The sequence below is a fragment of the Yarrowia lipolytica genome, chromosome 1E, assembly GCF_001761485.1.
Source record: "Yarrowia lipolytica chromosome 1E, complete sequence".
In the NCBI taxonomy this organism is placed as follows: Eukaryota; Fungi; Ascomycota; class Dipodascomycetes; order Dipodascales; genus Yarrowia; species Yarrowia lipolytica.
Window position 1 is genome coordinate 2,548,589 of NC_090774.1, and position 17,204 is coordinate 2,565,792.

Sequence of the window (17,204 nt, forward strand, 5' to 3'; positions counted from 1 at the left end):
ACTTTGTTAGGTAAGAAGAAAAATATCCTCGTACAAGACATCAAGTATAAATCACGTATAGAGACATTTCTGGGATAAAGAGAAATTCCATACGACATTTTTTGACTGTTAAATTCATCTGAAAAATATCAAATAACAAAAACATGCATACATCACCTTTAACCTAGCACATTCCATACTCCCCATAGACTTGGCTTTACTTGGACCATAGACTCTTACAAGTACAGTAGTTGATAACATGGATAGGAACTGAACATCCCATCAAAACCCCGCATTTAAGAACTCCAGGAGAACGAAATCAACACAAAAGGGGAAAAGATGGAAGCTAGACTCGAACAGGATCTGCCAATCTTTTCTAAGCTCACCTCCAACACGTATTGCCTCCGAGTATTCGTAGGTAGCTCTATCTAGAACCCTAACCCCAATCCCAGCATGACTTCCACGCTCATACAGTCAAGATCATCTCCGCACAACACCACCATGGCCGAAAAAGACAAGTACAAGTACCGGATCGAGATCCAGCAGATGATGTTCGTCATTGGCGAGACCAACGACCCACCCACGGAAACTACGTCGTTGGTCGAGGACATTGTGCGGTCTCAGGTGATTGAGATGCTGCTCCAGGCGACCATTCTTGCCCAGAAGCGTGGAGCTCGGTCCATGGCCACGGAGGACTTCATTTTTCTCATCCGTCATGACGCCGCCAAGGTTTCGCGTCTCAAGACGTATCTGACCTGGAAGGATGTGCGTAAGAACGCCAAAGATCAAGAAGCTGGAGGACTTGAAGGGACGGACATTTTGGAGAACGGAGGCGCTGGAGCCGAAGGGGCTGCCCCTGGAGGGGCCCCCGGGGGTCCCGGAGCACCACCAAACGCCCCACCAGGTCAGGCACCTCTTGCTACAGCCAAAAGGTCCAAGGTGAAGTTGCCATGGGAACTGCAGTTTATGTTCTCGGAACAGCCGCTACAGGACGGAGACGACGAAGAAGACGACGAGGCAGAGGCTAACAGTGCAACAATCGAGCGTCTCAAGACCGCCGACGAGCGTACAAAGGACATGACGCGAGAGGAGTACGTTCACTGGTCGGAATGCAGACAGGCATCGTTTACTTATAGAAAGGCCAAGCGGTTTCGAGACTGGGCGGGAATCGGTGCTCTGACAGACACACGACCGCATGACGATATCATTGATATTCTGGGTTTCTTGACGTTTGAAATCATCGCCAGTATCACAGAAGAGGCTCTCAAGGTGAAGGAGGAGCAAGAGGAGGTGGAGCGGTCTAACGGGGACCAGCCACGAAAAAAGCAAAAGATGTCGCACTCGTTGTTCGATGGACCCGATGAGGAGGCACGTCCAATATTGGCGTGCCACGTTCAGGAGGCATACAGACGATTGCAACATACCTCTGCCAAGCAGAAGAGTTTGAGACGGTACCGAGGAGGACTGGTCAAGGTGAAGACTACTTTGATTTAAGGGAATCGGAGGACTAGATGTAATTTATTGATGTATTTGTATTAGCTGAGGATCTGATGACTGTACACCACACGAAAAACGGCACGGATTGTGTAGATCGTATACAAATGGTGACAAGACCATAGAGCGACTCTGTGGGATGCAGCGAAAGGAAGGGATCAAAAGTCGCACTTTCTGTCAATGGGAAACTACCACTATTTACTGCAACTTGAAGCAGTGCTTTATGTCCCAGGCGGCGTCTATACCCACCCGCGGATCTGCTGAATATTTCCATACGCAGAGACGCGGTTTGGGAGCACGATCGAAGCAGGTCCAATGGATCTCTTGGAGGATATTTCCACTGCAACTTGTCCAAGAGTACACCTGTGCTACTTTCTGGAAAACAAAAAAATCCAAGAATCGCAGGTCATAGAAATGGATATAAATGGATGAAGAGTTCAAATGGAGCATCACATTGGCACCCACTTGGGCATTCATTTGCTAGTGTTCACTCATTGCTCGCCCATTTCCCGCTCATTCGCCTTCATTTCATCATGGATATCATCCAACACACCCCTCTTCTTCTTGCCATCCAAAGCCACTGTCGGCCTCTCATAATGAGGTGACCATCTCGTAATCTTTCCGTCCAAGGATCCCGAAAAGTAATCTTCATATCCGTATCCTCTTCCGGTCACACACGCTGACCGTGCAACATCATGGCCCCGACTCAACCGACAAACCATCTTGCCGTCTTCAACTTGATACATGAAGATCTCGCCCGAGTCACTGGGGACCATGACCTTGTGGGTCTCGTGATTCTGGAACATGAGGCAGGGGTTAATTGTCTGGAGAAACTTGTTTCGCAGGAACGGACCATAGTTGACCAGTTTGTTCATTCCCTCGGCTGGTAACAAGTCCCACAATCGCAGCTTTTCGTCATTACCAAAAGACAACAATGTGGAGCCGTCAGGCATCCAACAGAGACCGTTGGTAGCAGCTCTGTGGGCTCTGGGGTGACTGAGACGCTTATCTACTCCTCTTCTGAGCGGGTTACTCTGCGCTGTTGGCGTCAGAGTATGGTCCATCATGAGCACACACGAGTCACTGCGTCGAACGTCCCACAACCGCACACTTCCATCAGTGCCTCCTGTCGCAATCAGAGATCCATGAGTCGGGGACCATTTGGTGGTCAGAACTTTCCCATCATGGCCCTTGAGAATCTGAGCTGCTGCCGTGGTTCGCAGGTCCAATAACCGCACAAATGGATGGTCAGCAGCCGTAGCAACCATAGCATGTTCTCCCACGCTGCTGATGTCCGCGCTGTATATACGCGTTCCCAGATCGAACTTGTACGCTTCCTGCATCGAGTTTGTGTCCCAGACCTTGGCTGTTCCGTCAAATGAAGTCGTCACAAACAGCCCCGAATCATGAGGCCACCATTGGACGTGGGAAACTCCGTACTTGTGTCCCTTCTGACGGTCAATCGACGCCAACTGCGAGTACTCCACTCCATCGTTCGAATTAAGACTCTTCCAATCCTTGCGAGCGTCCAATTCCAGATCCCACAAACGAATACTGGAATCGGCGCCTCCACTAAGCAGGTATCTCTGGTCCACGTTTTCCACCGATAACGAGTTGACAGCTCCAACATGAACCTTGGGGAATGTAGCATGAGGTTCGGCCGTGTAATTCTTCAGAGACTCTTCATATAGAGCTTCCTTAAGCTCCCAGGGAGGCAGCACTCCGGATTCACGGCTTCTTATAAACGACAGCATGCAGAAGCAGAGTAAGACAGCATACAAGAGTGTGGGGGATCACACAGCAAATGCAAAAAAAGTTTGGTGATGGATCAAAGTACCCTGTAGTAGGTAGTTTTTAAGCTGGGGTGACTCTGGCAAAAACAAGGGATCCAATGTCAGATTGCAATAATAATATCATCTGCTCTAATCGGTGTACTAAAAAATGTGTTGATCAGCTTAGAGAAGCTACCGGAATCAAACCGGCTTATTTTCCTCCACTGTCATTTACATGACATGGACAGGAATTGAACCTGCAACCCTTCGATTACAACCATAGTTGACTGGAGTCGAAAGCTCTACCATTGAGCCACCACATCAACACTTTAAAAATTCAGAAAAAGTGGGGTCCATAATATGAACGATGATGTTTTTATGCGAAAAAAAAGCGAATCATTAGAATAAAATAAAAGCAATCATTAGAATAAAAAAAAAGCAAAGATTCAGAAGTGTATGATTTATTGAATGCCAATAACCCGGCTTACTACTAGTAGGTATATAGCTGTAATGAATCATTAGAATAAAAAAATGCGCTTAATTATCGAAACAAAAGGTGGTTGTCTAGGGGTGTGGTGAGTCCAAGAGGTATAAAAGTTGAAGATGCGATTTAAAATACAAGGAATATACGTCATTTACAACCTTTATCCACCCCCGTGCTTTCAGTGCTGTAATTTAAGCCGCTGTAAAAACACGTTGTTTGCAAGGTTGTGTTTTGTTGTTTTTTTAAAAAAAATAAAAATAAAAATAAAAATAAAGGAACGATATGGACCACTCTTAGACATACAGTTGACTCTGGTTGTTTTTTTTTTTAAATAACTCACAAATGTATAGATCTATAATGTAGATGTCACGGCAATTGTTGTGAATGCTCAAAACTCGACATTCCGAGGGTCCTTGAGGGCGTGCTTGATGTACTTTGTGTGTCGTCCTCGAGCAAACAGAGATAGATCCGAGGCGTTGTAGAAGTCAACGGAGGTGTAGGCCAGGGATCGGCCCATGTTATCCAACAAACAGTCCATGATGATCTTGTTGCCAATCTTGCCTCCGGAGCCAATGTAGGAGACGTTGATGTCGGTAGACACGCCGGTAGCGAAAGCTCCGGAAGAAGCGACGGCCATGGAGCCTCCGAGATCAACCAGAGACGCAATTGTGCCTCCGTGAAGGATTTGAAGCCGGTTGGTGTGCTCCTTGGCGACGGTGAGGCCGAGTCGGACCTTTCCGCGTTCAGCAGAGTCGATGGAAAGCTGTGTTAATGGCGGACAGAGGGGGTGGCGTGGAATTTGGCGGTTACCTGAGGGCCATTGAAGTACTGGCTGCAAATTCGGTGTGACTTCGGTATTATTGATATGGCTGGTACGCAACTGAAGTCATATTCCGTCTGTATTTTAAAGATAGCTCGAACATCTCATGTAGAGATTCGATGATCACAAACTTGGAACTAGGGAATGTGTCTGTAGACTATCTCTGAGTTACAATCAACCATAGCCCAGGGCCTCTTCCCCGAAAACTCACCGAACGTACCAGTACCATCTCTCACTCTCCCATACTCACCTGAGACAACAGCGTGGGCTCTAGGCCACTGAGCTGGAGGAAATCTCCCCATACCTGCGTTAGTAACGTGTAACAGGCCAATTGGGGCCTTTTGGGGTTCTATACTCACGGCTCGGACGTGTTTGAGAACCTGGGCGTGCGACATGTTGATGTGGGGAAGATGAGCATGCATGCATGAAGTGCAAGGGAGATTGGGTGCAGTGGAGCTACTGTACCTGTAGGTTGGAAGAGGTTGCTTGGTATATTTTATGGACGACATGTTAGAAGTGGCGGGGAGATGGAGTATGTTCTGGAATAATAGAGTCGAGACGATATGATAAAAGATTTCAGGCTTCTTGAGTGATGATATTTGAGCAAGATAGGTCCTTAATGTTGTTTCGTTCATTGTAGCAACCGATCAGTGGATAAGTCTAGTTGGGAGAGGTACAGTAGGGTGTTAAGAAAGCGTCACCGAAAGTGCGGTCCCACAAGTACCTACAACAGCAAAATCGAGAGCTGCTTTAGACTAGAATGAGAGACCTAGCTTGTGAGGTTGAAGTGGCCCACTGGTGAGATTGATGGATAAAAAAACCCATCCTATCGCCCTAGCAAACCTCCACTGTTACCTACATTCCTAACTACACTTTACTTACACTTTACTTAAAACTCTGGTCCTTAAAAGACCAGCCAAAAATTCCAAATAAACTCAACATGCATGCTGATTTGTAAGGGAGCCTGCACATAAAAATGGCATTGAACTGACATCTTTCTCTAAACAGAGCAACAACGACATGTCCGACATCTGGGATGACGAGGAAGTGAGAGAAACGCCCAGCGAGATCACACGAGTGAAGCGCGACCACTCACAGGCAGGCTACCTTGCTGGAGTCACAAAGGCCAAAGACGAAAGTCTGCAGGAGGGCTTCAACGCAGGATACCCCATTGGAGGCCAGCTGGGGCTCTCTATCGGGCGTATTTTCGGCTATTTGCAGGGAAAGGGTCTTGTTGAGGAGGAGAAGCAGGCCCGCAAAGAACTCAGCAGCACGAGGATCTTCGACAGACAGTATTGGACCACTGATGCTGCTCCTACATATGAGGGAGTGCATCCTCTGGTGAAGCAATGGGAGAACAAGATTGACGTCATGAAGCGGGAATAGAGGAGGTAGATGTTGCTGAGTATGCTTTGTGGAGTCTGGATGGTGTACAGTTACCAGTACTCTTACCTCAGTTAACTGAGAACGAGATCACGTCTTGGAACAGAGGACCCCACTACTGTCCACCCACGAGTACGGTGCGACTATTTAATGATTAATGATTGTATTTTAGAGATGCACTTCAAGTATATGATAATTTAGTAGAAGATCTGTATCAAAATCTCAAGCTCTGAGCTTTCTACCAGCCCCCTATCATTTTCGCCCCATATTCAGCTCTACTTAATTTTCTCAGTAAACTCAACTAAACATACTCGACGCCCCACGTCCAGCAAAGTTCAGACATGCATGAAATTTCAGCGTCTGAAGTTATCACCAAAACGAGCATTTTCTCCTGTCCAGCAAAACTGCCATGAGTAAACTGGAGGTGCTACAGCCCCACAGTGTCGGCAAGCGGATCGCTTCGATAGCCGTGAGTGGGACGTTGGCCCAGCAGCAGCGGCGGATAGAGGAGGGCACACAGCGTACACGGAACCAACTGCGCACGCGACAAAAAGATTTTTCACGACCAACGGCTAAAGACACGTACTTCGCGGGCGTGTCCAAGGAAACCCGTTTTATCGACACATACACGGCCCGGCTGCGGCAGTCGCATCTCACCTTACTATTTGAGTGTCCTGTGGACTGGCAGCTGGTCAACGAAGGTCTGGATCCGACCGAGGATCAAGTGGGACTATGGAGAGCCCATGTGCGCAATACGCAAGCATGGGTGCTTGGAGACGGGAAGGAAAATGAGACGGCCGAGGCTCTGGAATCGAAACTGATCACCAACCAACAAACACAGGTGGTGCACAAGTCACTGTTTGCCGGGACCCTCAAATGCATAGAGTACGACGATCCTGCGCTGGATCTGGCATGGACCGCAGGGAACGACATTAACAAAGGCGACAGCATGGCTCTTAGAGTGCAGCGAAGCCCGTCGTCCATCATAGCGCTGTTTCTGAGCTCCCAGTGGAACATGGAGCAGGCGGCCAAGCTGTTTGACCAGAAACCACATCTACCGCTTCTGGGAGCTATCATGAGCTCCAAGTGGAACAAACATCTAGAGGAAGCATCGGAGTTTCTGAGCGACGAACATAAACTGCCCAAGGGTCAGGCAGGAGCCCTAGCTGACTTGTTGAGACGTCTCAGTCACTATGGACTGACCCAAAGTAGTGAGGGGCTTGCTGATTACTTGTATTTAAGCAGGGCGGAAAAGAAGACCGGGATGGGGCCGGATAAGACTCCAGAGCAAAATAAGACGGAAAAATGATGGAACCATATAGCATTGTACATAGCATAGAGGGAGTAATAGAGATGATGGTAATGATGAGTGGAGATGTTAGAAGTACTGGAAGTTTCAAGAGGCGTCTTGTATATAAAATGATAGAACTGGTGGCCTCTCGCTGTAGACTATATAAATTGTACCCATACGAAAACAGCGTTAGTAATGGATACTTATACTTGCACTCTTGTAAGACTACAAGAGCTATAAATACAGAAGCGCTGTATATTACGAGTATGGGTTGTATATTACGACTATGCGCGGTATATTACGACTATTGGACATCGCCTTGCACATATCTTCAGTATTTACGATGATCTGATTGGGCATTGACGCGTCATTCATTGTTTATTCACTTTTATTACTCGTTTGTAGTTACTGAAAGTAAGTTCTCACTCTCTGTTGAATGGCTTCGAGCTCCTGAGGCTTGGAGGACTGAGAAGCCATGAGGTAGAGCACATTTCCAAGAACTCGGGCATGTACATTCCAGTCGTCGGCTCCTTGTCCCTTGGCCAAGTACTTTTGCAACTCCACAGAGGCAGTAGAAGCGTATCCTCCTCCAGACTCGTCCTTGAAGGTTATGGCCAGCACAGATCCGATAGCGAAGGCACCGGAGATCTTTTCAGAAGCCGACACGTGGTTCAACAGGTCCTCGGACCAACAAGACCAAGTCTCGGTGACCTTGGAGCTCTTCCAATCCTGCTTGAAGGGGGCCCAGGGACCCTCCGAGTCCTGCTCCATGGTCTTAAGACGTCCTAGAGTGTTAATGGCAACAGAGCAGCCAATGGGATGAGCGGTGTACGAGTGACCATGCAAAAGAGCGTCAGCCTTGGAGTCGCTCAGGAAGGAATCGTAGATGGACTCGGAGGCCAGTGTGACAGACATAGGCAAAATACCTCCAGTGAGGATCTTGGCATGAACAGAGATATCGGGGAAGACCTGAAGAAGCTGAGCAGCAGTGAAAGTGCCGAGTCGGTACAAGCCGGTGAAAACCTCGTCGTAGATCACAGGAAGACCAGACCAGGTGGTATCACTGTCCACATGGGTCTCTTTGAAGATATCTGAGTTTCGAGCAACGTCAACCAGAGCTCTCTGGAATTCAGGATCCACGAGGTTCATTCCTCCAGCTCCAAGAATCACAGGCTCCATCATGACAGCTCCAAACTCTCGACCAGAATCCAACAGTCGCTTCACCTCCTTCTCAATGTACTCTCTGTACTTTTTGTTGTTTCGAATAGCAAACACGTCCGTCAAAGAATCAAAGGACTGCTCACAGCATCCAAGCTCGGACTTGAGAGACTCAGGAACAGAAACAGTCCACTTGCCATCTCGCATAGCAACAGTAGGGTAATCCAGCCAATGGCCTCGACCAGTGTACCAGGGCACCTTTTCATTGTAGATGGAGGGCTCGGACATGTCAAGACAACCAATAGTGTCTCCATGATATGAGCCCTTGAGACCAAGAATTCCAATCTCACGGGGCTTACTAGACTCGCTCTTCTTTCGCTTAATGTACGCATTCAGAGCCATCTTGACAGCCACCTCGGTTCCAGTAGATCCATTATCGGTATAGAAGCACTTGGAAAGACGGGGGTTCTGGGAGTAGTCGAGAATGGTTTCGGCAAGCTTGACAGCGGGTTCGTGAGCAGTGTTAGCAAAGATTACGTGGCCGTATCGTCCGGCAGCATATGCTGCTGTCTGGGCAAGCTGGTGGTCTCCGTGTCCGAGCGACTGGGTCCACCAGGAGGCACTTCCATCGAACGAGGGTCTCAGCATACTTTCTTCGTTGGGCTTAGCAGTGGCAAAGAAGTCTCCGTAGGCAGAATCGATAGTGGTGATTGTATCTCGGGTGATTTCTCTGTGTTGAGAGAAGGGATACCAGACAGAACTAAGAGCTCGTTCGGGAATAGAATCAAGGGTAGAGACTCGCTCAGCATGGTTTGTGTCGATAATCTCCTGGATTTCGCCAAAGGCACCGGAATCAGTCAGTCTAAAGTAGTAGTTGTCCATCATTTCAAGCTCATCTCGAATATCAGTGTCCAGACCACGAGGAGGGGGCAGAGAAGAAGGAATTGAAATAACCTTGGTTTCTCCAAGAACACCCTTCAGGTACTGTGGAAGGTATTCGGCGTTCTTGTACGGGTCGTCGGGAGAGGTGAACATGGCAATGGCGTCTACATCGAAACCTCGCGATTTGAGAGATTCGAGAGAAGAAATTGTGGCAGATAGACCGCCCAGACGAGCGTCTCCAACGAGAATAGCAGGGAAACGCATACTTCGATACAGATCAGCCTGGAGAGAGCCGTTGAGGGTTGGAGAAAGAACACCTCCTGCAGTCTCGATGAGACCGTAGCCTGTACGGACTTTGGAAATGTGAGAATGCAAAGTATCGTTGAGTTTGGACAGGACAACCTGGTCATTGACATGGGGCTCTTCGGTAGTATCTCTCACTTTTGATTCCAGCTGAAGAGCCAGGTGAGGACTGCAGGGAGTACTCAGTTGAGACAAACAATGTGAGTTGATCTGAGACACATATCTGTTGACATGACCATCGTCGGCCTCGTTGAGATCGCCCGTCGAAATGGGTTTGATGTAGAGCGAGTTTTCATTGGCCAGGTGTCGCAGCAAAGCAGTCGAGAAGATTGTCTTGCCGACATCGGTGTTTGCTCCAAACACGTAATGAACGGGGAATTTTTTCCACAGACCGCCGATTTTCATGGTTGAGAGACGGCGCAAGGTTGTAAATAGGAGGAAGAGGCTGATTGGAGGGTAGTAGACGGTCTTATAAAATTTTTGTGGGGTTGTTGACCTCGGTGCATTTTCGGGTAACTCTACTTTCTCCGCGATGACTCGTTTTTGAGTCACCCTAAGTATATTTGAGTCACGTTTGGACTCGACCCGTCATCCTGCACCTGTAGCGAACATGCGACAGAGGGGGATAAAACGACTACGAGAAGACAAGGGAAGATGTCTGGTAGTGACGGAAAAACATCACTACGAGGTGAATCATGTGCCGATCCCTGTCCCTATGCCACACGAAATTGTCGTCAGAAATTTGCTAGTGGGAGTCAATCCCGTTGACTGGAAATCGGTCGAATACGGCTTTGGCATACATGGATACCCCTGGATCAATGGGCGGGAGTCTGTGGGGGTTGTGGTGACAATAGGAGATGCTGTGAAGAAGTTTGGAGTTGGCTCCAGAGTCCTGCTGGTGAGCACAAACTACCGCGATCTGCGTACGTCGACTTTCCAGGAGTTCACTGTATGTCCTGAACATTTGGCAGCCGATGTGGGCGGAATGGATTTCAGTGAAGCAATTGGTTATGGAGTGCCTTTGATTAGTGCTTATGTTGCTCTAGATGGATTGAAAGCTGGCTCTGGTACAGTGCTCATCTGGGGAGGAGCTAGTTGCACAGGAGTGTTTCTTCTTCAGCTGGCCAAGAGAAAAGGACTCAGGGTGGTCAGTATAGCTTCTGAAAGGTCACACACGTATGTCAAATCATTTGGAGCTGATCTTGTTCTCAACAGAAACAAAATCCTGACCGCAGAAGATATCCTAAGTGCAATCACTGAGCCAATAGTTTACGCAATTGACTGTATAGGGAAGGAGTCAGCGTCTCTGGTCCTTCAAGCGTTGGAACTGTGCAAGCACTCCGACCACTTCATACCTCAAATGGTCTGCTTAAACGCTTCGTTACACTCAGATACAGTCTCTGTCAGGAGTCTCAATCTCAAAAAAGTACACGAAAACGAAGACTATGGCCGTCAAGTGACACTAAAGATTGAACAACTCATCCACGAGCTGAAACCACCCAAAATTCACTGCTACTCTGGTCTAGAAAACATACCCAGCGGACTCGGTCATGTGAAACAGGGACATCCAGGTAAGACTGTCGTTGGGATCGAGTACGTCGACTACAGTTCACACGCTCACTACCATAAATGATGCAATTCATTAATCTATATCTAGATACAGCCTAGAGCTATTTCAACCACCGTCTATCGATATCTGATTACGTGTCGCTAGCAAATTAAGCCGAAACTATTGAAGACCACCCCCAAAAACATGATCCTTCGTCAGACTACATGTAAGGACTACTGCTAATCTTCTGAGTGTCCCGACCATCCTTCTCGTACATCATTCGCTGCGAGAAACTCATCTTACCAGGAGCCAACTCCCGGATCTCGTTGATCTTGATTTCCTCATCCAACGAATGACTCACGTCGATGTCATCGCGCTCCTCCAGAGTCAGCCGACGGTTACCCGCAGCAGCAGGTTCACTTTCGATTCGCTGTTGCTGTTTTTCCGTGAGCCCAACGCCCGAAAAAGACGTTCCCGACGGGAATCGAGACACAGATGCCTGCCCGATACCTCTGTTGGGCTTGTAAGAGTTGGACAGAGGGTTCTGGATGTAAGGAACAGATCCAACGGCCATGGCAGACGACTTTGCGTGGGGAGAACCGACAATTTCAGAGAACGATGCTTCCTCCTCGGGAATCTCACCAATTCGAGGATTGAACGAGTTCTTGCCCAGAAACGACCTATCGTCGCCATTATCCTCCTCGTGAACCCACATGTCGAACGCTCCAGTGGAGGAGGTGTCGGAGCCGTACTTTGAGACAGACTGGGGACGCTTTCCAAGTGATCCTACGACCATGGGAGCGGTGGGAGCTGTAGAAGACATCTGGATACGTGAATGGGCAGTGACAGAGTCTTCAGTAACATTCTCCACATCCTCCTCGATGGGTCCAAAGTAAGAGAGGTACTCCTTTTTGAGCTTGTCTGGAAGATCCGAGGCATCTCCGCCTACCGAGGCCCGACGATGGGTGGCAGAAGTAGCTGTGTCTGGCTTGTTATGATGATCAACGTCCTGATCGTCTTCAGGGAGCTCTTCATCAAAGTTGAACATGTCTTCAGAGTCTCCGTTGGAATTATCGTGCTGTCCATACAGCCTAGGCTTGGGCCCCAAGGACTTCTTTTTCTCCTTGTAGCTGGACGCGGGCAAGTCAAGTTGAGGACCCAGAAGCGTGGGTTTTTGTGGCGACGAGTACAGGGCTGCCATTACGTCTTCTCTAACGGTGGGTACGCCTGTATCTGCGGTGGGACGGATGTAATCCGGATCTTTGGCGTCTGGATGCGTGGGTGCACCCTTGGGCAGTTCTGGAAACGGTTCCGAAAACGAGTTTTCATTGAACTTGACGGATGATGAAGTCGGTTTGTCGTTCTTATCGTCTTCTGGGGCGTCCTTTGCCTGTCCTTTATTGTTCTCCTTCTCCTCATCCTCCTTATCCTCGTCCTTGTCTTCAAACATGACCTTCTTCTTGGTAGCGTCTCCGTCGGCCTTGAGGGACGACTTGAGTGGCTTAGTCAGCGAGTTGCGCCGCGACTGCTCCAACGCGTTGATTGCTGCCGTGTTATTAATGTCCAGCGGCTCCTCCTGCGTCCCCTTATCCTCTTCTGACGACTCTTGGCCGGCCACGATTGATTCCAACAGTGTCTGGAACTCGTCCTTCTTGGCGGCAAAGTGCGTCTCCAAGTCGTTGACAATCTCTTTGCGTCGCTTTTCAATGAGCTCCTTGTCGTCTGTCTCCAGCTGGTTCCATTTCTGAGGTCCCAGAAGACGTCGGGTTTTGGCGGGCAGATGTTGTTGTAAAAGGTCGGAAAAAAGCTCTGATAACGGCTGATGCAGCGGGTTATCTTTGGCAGGCGACGACGACGGCGACACGTCGCGCTTATCGTCCAGAGCCATGGCTGCTGCTACCACTTCCATTGTGTGTGTGCTGTGTTGTGTAGTTGTACTCGTACTGTGCTGAGGTGTGAGATTGTGATTGAGTTGTTGGCCAGTTGTATGTGAGTGCATGCAGATATGATCTGTGGGGGGAGGGGCCAGATGGTGTAAAGAACAATCAGAATGCAGTAGAGATGTGGTCAGGGGGAGATAGAAGCGATTAAAATAGTGCAATTAAAAGCGGTGTCCATAGAGAGCTGGTATTAGTAAGCGTACAAGTCAGGTGCCTACTACGGAGTCCCCTTCTCAGGTGGCAGATGCTCCGCTCTTACTCATATGTGGATGTACATAATAATATTAAACACCAGTTCTGGCTGCTCACTTGCTATCCTGTGCCTTGTCGTGTGCATGGTTGTGTGTTTGGGGGCCAAGGGGAATTAAGTGTCTCCTACTTGTTGGAGTTTCGGAGCAAGCGACCCAAAGCGTTGGCGACAATATATAAATACAGCGCGATCCCCAGCTTCTTTATCTTGTCCTCTGAACACTTTACATGCTGGAATGAATGCTACTATGGCCTCCCCGATAGCAACCACTCTCACTCTCTCTCTTTGGCTAACAGTATCATCTGGACCCAAACGCTGAGCTAATTGCACACGGCTGCTGTCTGCGGTCATGTGATATATGACGTCATGAGATGGGGAGTCTCAGAATTGGATTCAGCTGGTTTCGAGTGGTTTATTGGGGGCCTCCGCGCTTTTAGAGACATGGTAATTGGTCTAGAGACTCCTTGACGAACATTTTTTGTCATGTGCCTTATCTTAGTGTCTTGAGCTGGACAGTGGATTACCGTGTACAGTACAACGTGGAATGAGTTAGACAGCAGTCTCAGGTGCGAGCTGGAAGTATGGGGTTATGCGAGTCTGGTACATCGACGATTGCGCTTGCTACTTGTAGGTTTGGTACATCTATCGTGCGGGCTGGATAGGAAAGAATGTACGGTGCGTTTGAAGGGATATTTCAAGGCTGCACATGATCCGCTTCTGATTCGTGCATTTAGTTGACTTTTGTTAGGGTATAGTTGAAGAAAAATAATTGCTTGGAGTACCTATTTCAACGTCCCGAATGAGCTAAGGGCATCATTTAAGTCATGATCAAGATAATACCAACATTTTCTCAAGAAATTTTTACAAATAATTCCCTGTTGCCACTACTGTAGATGTTTTGAGATATTCACACATGAAATCTGCGTACAGTAAGTAATTATAGTTCACATTTTAGTTATAGTTTACTTAGCACGGTTCTCATTAGCAATATGAGCCAGATCCATGCTACAGAAACTATGGGCACAGTTAGGCCTTACAGACGTGTTTATGATCAGTATCAGTGATTGAATGACATTTGACCTTTCGGAGCCAAATATCATTCGTGTTGAATACTTGTATGGGTACCTCCTTGCCTGTCGTACTCACTTGAGCTATAGAGGTACTCACTTGTAGTACGACGAGCTGTAGAGGACTTCCCTGACAAATGCGGATATCGTAATGTCCGAAATTTCATCTTGGAAACTTGGAACAATGTGGCAGTCTCGCGGAAATGTCTCATATTACTTGTACCCACAGCAATTCCTGGAGAATAGTCGTGCTGTGTGTACATACTGATCTACTATCGTCAACGTTTGTCGACACTCGTATAAACTCCACCAGTAGCATTCAGGCAGGACAAATAGAGGTGAGTTGACGACAGGTTAAATAGGTGGTGGGTCCTTCGAAGTGTGTTGCAAAGTATGTTTTGTGCCGTTCCTATCAAGCACGGGAATACAGGTGTGCAGACGTCAGACCTACTTGTAGTGTTCAAGTGAGATTACTGTAGTATACATCAGCGACAAGTGTATGGACGTCTGTATGAGAAGCCCACAGATGCCTACAGCTAGTATCGGCTTACTAAGAAAATGCAGAAACCTCTTGGGTTGCAAAACAATCTGCGGGGCATACTCGTACACAGGCGTTTTCAGACTCCATCAACATCACAGATGACGGAGCTTGTTTGTATCACATCACATAAATCTCTCTCACCTAATTTCACTTTGGCTTGAGTGGGCGAGTTGCAGTGGACAAGAGGTGAGTTGATTTGTGGCTGAAATGCTCAAGTAGAAACACCATAAGACAATGGTTTCGTTCCAAACAAAACAAACATTCACATACAGCGAAAACTGCTACGATCTCGCAGGTACTCCATCTTGCACCCCTCCGCTACCTCCTCCACTATCGTCACATGCCCTGCAAGGTTAAGTACAGCGTGCATTACCCGAGAGTTTAGTTGACACACGCAAGACAACATCTGGCATTACAACACACACATCCACAACCACTCTGGCAGAACACCAACAACGACCAGAAACACATACACACACAAACGCTCAAACCATGGCCTGGTACCACCGTCCAAAAACAGTGCTGGCGCTCGTTCTGTGGCTTGTAGTCGCAGGTTTCGTGCTCAACACTCTTCTTCAACTAGGAGACCAAACCACCGACCCAGATCTGTCTTCGCCTAAAGACGCGCGAGAGGAGGAGGACCCGCATTTTCTAGACACAAAACGACGCCCGCTTCTCCCCCAAGATCGCGAGTTTGAAGCTGCCTGGAAGGCCAGAGGCTCCTGCCCCGATTACGAGGCGTACTCTCAGACTAAACATGAACCCTTCAGCGACGGTCCTCTACGGTTGCCGTTCATGCGACCGAGCAAGAAGTGTCGTACATTTCATTCGGATGAGGTTGAGAAAACAATTGAGGAGTTCACTGCCAAAATGGCTGACCCAGATCTCGCCAGATTGTTTGAAAACGCCTTCCCCAACACCCTCGACACCACTATCCGGTGGCACAGACGCCAGTCGGAAGAGGCGTCTGCACAGACTTTTGTCGTGACTGGAGACATCAACGCTGAGTGGCTCAGAGACTCCGCTTGGCAATTGTCACCTTACAAACGCTTCATTTCCACCGACCCACACATCCAACAGCTGTACAAGGGAGCCATCAATACCCAGGCCTCCTACATTCAAATGTTCCCATACTGCAACGCATTCCAGCCTCCACGAGCGTCGCGAATCAGGCCGCAATTCAATGCAGGAGAAGATAAAGTGTCGCCTCCTGTGGACCACAATGTCGTGTTTGAGTGCAAGTATGAGCTCGACTCTCTGGCCTCGTTTCTGACGCTATCCAACGACTACTACGAGGAAATCAAGGACGACAAGGAAGAAGTTGACGACACATTCTCTGGGAACGACGGAGCCTGGTACAGAGCTATTGCCAAGCTGACCCGAGTGCTAGAAGACCAGTCTCAGCCTACCTACAACGAGCATGGCAATATTCTCAAGACCAGATACTCTTTCAAGCGACACACAGATCTTGGAACCGAGACTCTCAACCTAAATGGTATTGGTAACCCCGTTGCTGATGGAACTGGACTCATTCGTTCGGCTTTCAGACCCTCGGATGATGCCACAATCTTCCAGTTCTTCATTCCTGCCAACGCCCACATTGCCGTGGAGCTCAAACGAGCCGCCAAGATTTTTGCTGCGCTTGACAGAGACGATCTGGCGAAAGAGGTGCTGGATTGGGGCAACCAGATCGAAGAGTCCATTTGGAAACACGCCGTATATAAGCATCCCAAGTTTGGCAAGGTGTTTGCTTACGAGATCGACGGATTTGGAGCCATCACCAATATGGACGACGCGAACATTCCCTCTCTACTCTCTCTTCCTGTTTTGGGTTTCGTGGACAAGGACAACGAGGTGTACAAGAACACACGAAAGATGATTCTGTCCAAGCAGGGCAACCCTTACTATCTGACTGGACGAGCGTTTTCCGGTATTGGAGGTCCCCATGTTGGTATCAGAAATGCCTGGCCCATGTCCCATACCATGGCTATTCGTACCGCCATGAGTGATGACGAGATTCTCGACTCGCTCAACCTACTGAAGACCACCACCGCCGGCTTGGGACTGATGCACGAGTCCATTGATGTACATGACTCTACCAAGTTTTCCCGTCCTTGGTTTGCCTGGTGCAACTCTGAGTTTGCCAAGGCCATCTTTTACCTGGCAGACAACAAGCCTAACCTGATTTTTGGACCCAAAAAGGCGAACCAAAAAGAAGATGAATAACGAATTTGATTAGATTATAGATGTATTACTGTGTACTTGTAGGGTATTCGTAAGAGGTATTGCCA

The 17,204-nt window shown here is 48.3% G+C and overlaps 10 protein-coding genes and 1 non-coding gene across 11 annotated transcripts; 6 read left to right on the forward strand and 5 right to left on the reverse strand.

The window, feature by feature from the left end:
• Positions 1-432: 432 nt before the first annotated feature.
• On the forward strand, positions 433-1,473 carry YALI1_E25490g (uncharacterized protein; the record flags this gene model as incomplete). Its single annotated transcript, XM_504229.3, has 1 exon — positions 433-1,473. The coding sequence occupies one exon, from the start codon at positions 433-435 to the stop codon at positions 1,471-1,473; it is 1,041 nt and encodes a 346-aa protein (XP_504229.2).
• A 491-nt stretch (positions 1,474-1,964) lies between these two features.
• YALI1_E25518g (uncharacterized protein) lies at positions 1,965-3,227 on the reverse strand (the record flags this gene model as incomplete). Its single annotated transcript, XM_504230.3, has 1 exon — positions 1,965-3,227. The coding sequence occupies one exon, from the start codon at positions 3,225-3,227 to the stop codon at positions 1,965-1,967; it is 1,263 nt and encodes a 420-aa protein (XP_504230.1).
• Positions 3,228-3,481: 254 nt separating this feature from the next.
• On the reverse strand, positions 3,482-3,568 carry YALI1_E25521r. The gene has a single exon. It is a non-coding gene; the product is annotated as a tRNA-Trp (tRNA).
• Positions 3,569-4,686: 1,118 nt separating this feature from the next.
• YALI1_E25537g (uncharacterized protein) lies at positions 4,687-5,184 on the reverse strand (the record flags this gene model as incomplete). The annotated part of the gene is made up of 1 exon (XM_068283083.1): positions 4,687-5,184. One exon carries the CDS (start codon positions 5,182-5,184, stop codon positions 4,687-4,689), a length of 498 nt encoding a protein of 165 aa, XP_068139184.1.
• A 385-nt stretch (positions 5,185-5,569) lies between these two features.
• Positions 5,570-5,935, forward strand: YALI1_E25541g (uncharacterized protein; the record flags this gene model as incomplete). Its single annotated transcript, XM_504231.3, has 1 exon — positions 5,570-5,935. The coding sequence occupies one exon, from the start codon at positions 5,570-5,572 to the stop codon at positions 5,933-5,935; it is 366 nt and encodes a 121-aa protein (XP_504231.1).
• A 406-nt stretch (positions 5,936-6,341) lies between these two features.
• On the forward strand, positions 6,342-7,241 carry YALI1_E25549g (uncharacterized protein; the record flags this gene model as incomplete). Its single annotated transcript, XM_504232.3, has 1 exon — positions 6,342-7,241. The coding sequence occupies one exon, from the start codon at positions 6,342-6,344 to the stop codon at positions 7,239-7,241; it is 900 nt and encodes a 299-aa protein (XP_504232.3).
• A 387-nt stretch (positions 7,242-7,628) lies between these two features.
• Positions 7,629-9,971, reverse strand: YALI1_E25585g (uncharacterized protein; the record flags this gene model as incomplete). The annotated part of the gene is made up of 1 exon (XM_504233.4): positions 7,629-9,971. One exon carries the CDS (start codon positions 9,969-9,971, stop codon positions 7,629-7,631), a length of 2,343 nt encoding a protein of 780 aa, XP_504233.2.
• Positions 9,972-10,176: 205 nt separating this feature from the next.
• YALI1_E25587g (uncharacterized protein) lies at positions 10,177-11,199 on the forward strand (the record flags this gene model as incomplete). The annotated part of the gene is made up of 1 exon (XM_068283084.1): positions 10,177-11,199. One exon carries the CDS (start codon positions 10,177-10,179, stop codon positions 11,197-11,199), a length of 1,023 nt encoding a protein of 340 aa, XP_068139185.1.
• Positions 11,200-11,335: 136 nt separating this feature from the next.
• YALI1_E25617g (uncharacterized protein) lies at positions 11,336-13,114 on the reverse strand (the record flags this gene model as incomplete). The annotated part of the gene is made up of 1 exon (XM_504235.3): positions 11,336-13,114. One exon carries the CDS (start codon positions 13,112-13,114, stop codon positions 11,336-11,338), a length of 1,779 nt encoding a protein of 592 aa, XP_504235.3.
• A 557-nt stretch (positions 13,115-13,671) lies between these two features.
• Positions 13,672-14,043, forward strand: YALI1_E25622g (uncharacterized protein; the record flags this gene model as incomplete). The annotated part of the gene is made up of 2 exons (XM_068283085.1): positions 13,672-13,756; positions 13,814-14,043. 2 exons carry the CDS (start codon positions 13,672-13,674, stop codon positions 14,041-14,043), a joined length of 315 nt encoding a protein of 104 aa, XP_068139186.1.
• Positions 14,044-15,405: 1,362 nt separating this feature from the next.
• On the forward strand, positions 15,406-17,139 carry YALI1_E25640g (uncharacterized protein; the record flags this gene model as incomplete). Its single annotated transcript, XM_504236.3, has 1 exon — positions 15,406-17,139. One exon carries the CDS (start codon positions 15,406-15,408, stop codon positions 17,137-17,139), a length of 1,734 nt encoding a protein of 577 aa, XP_504236.1.
• Between the last annotated feature and the right edge of the window lie 65 nt (positions 17,140-17,204).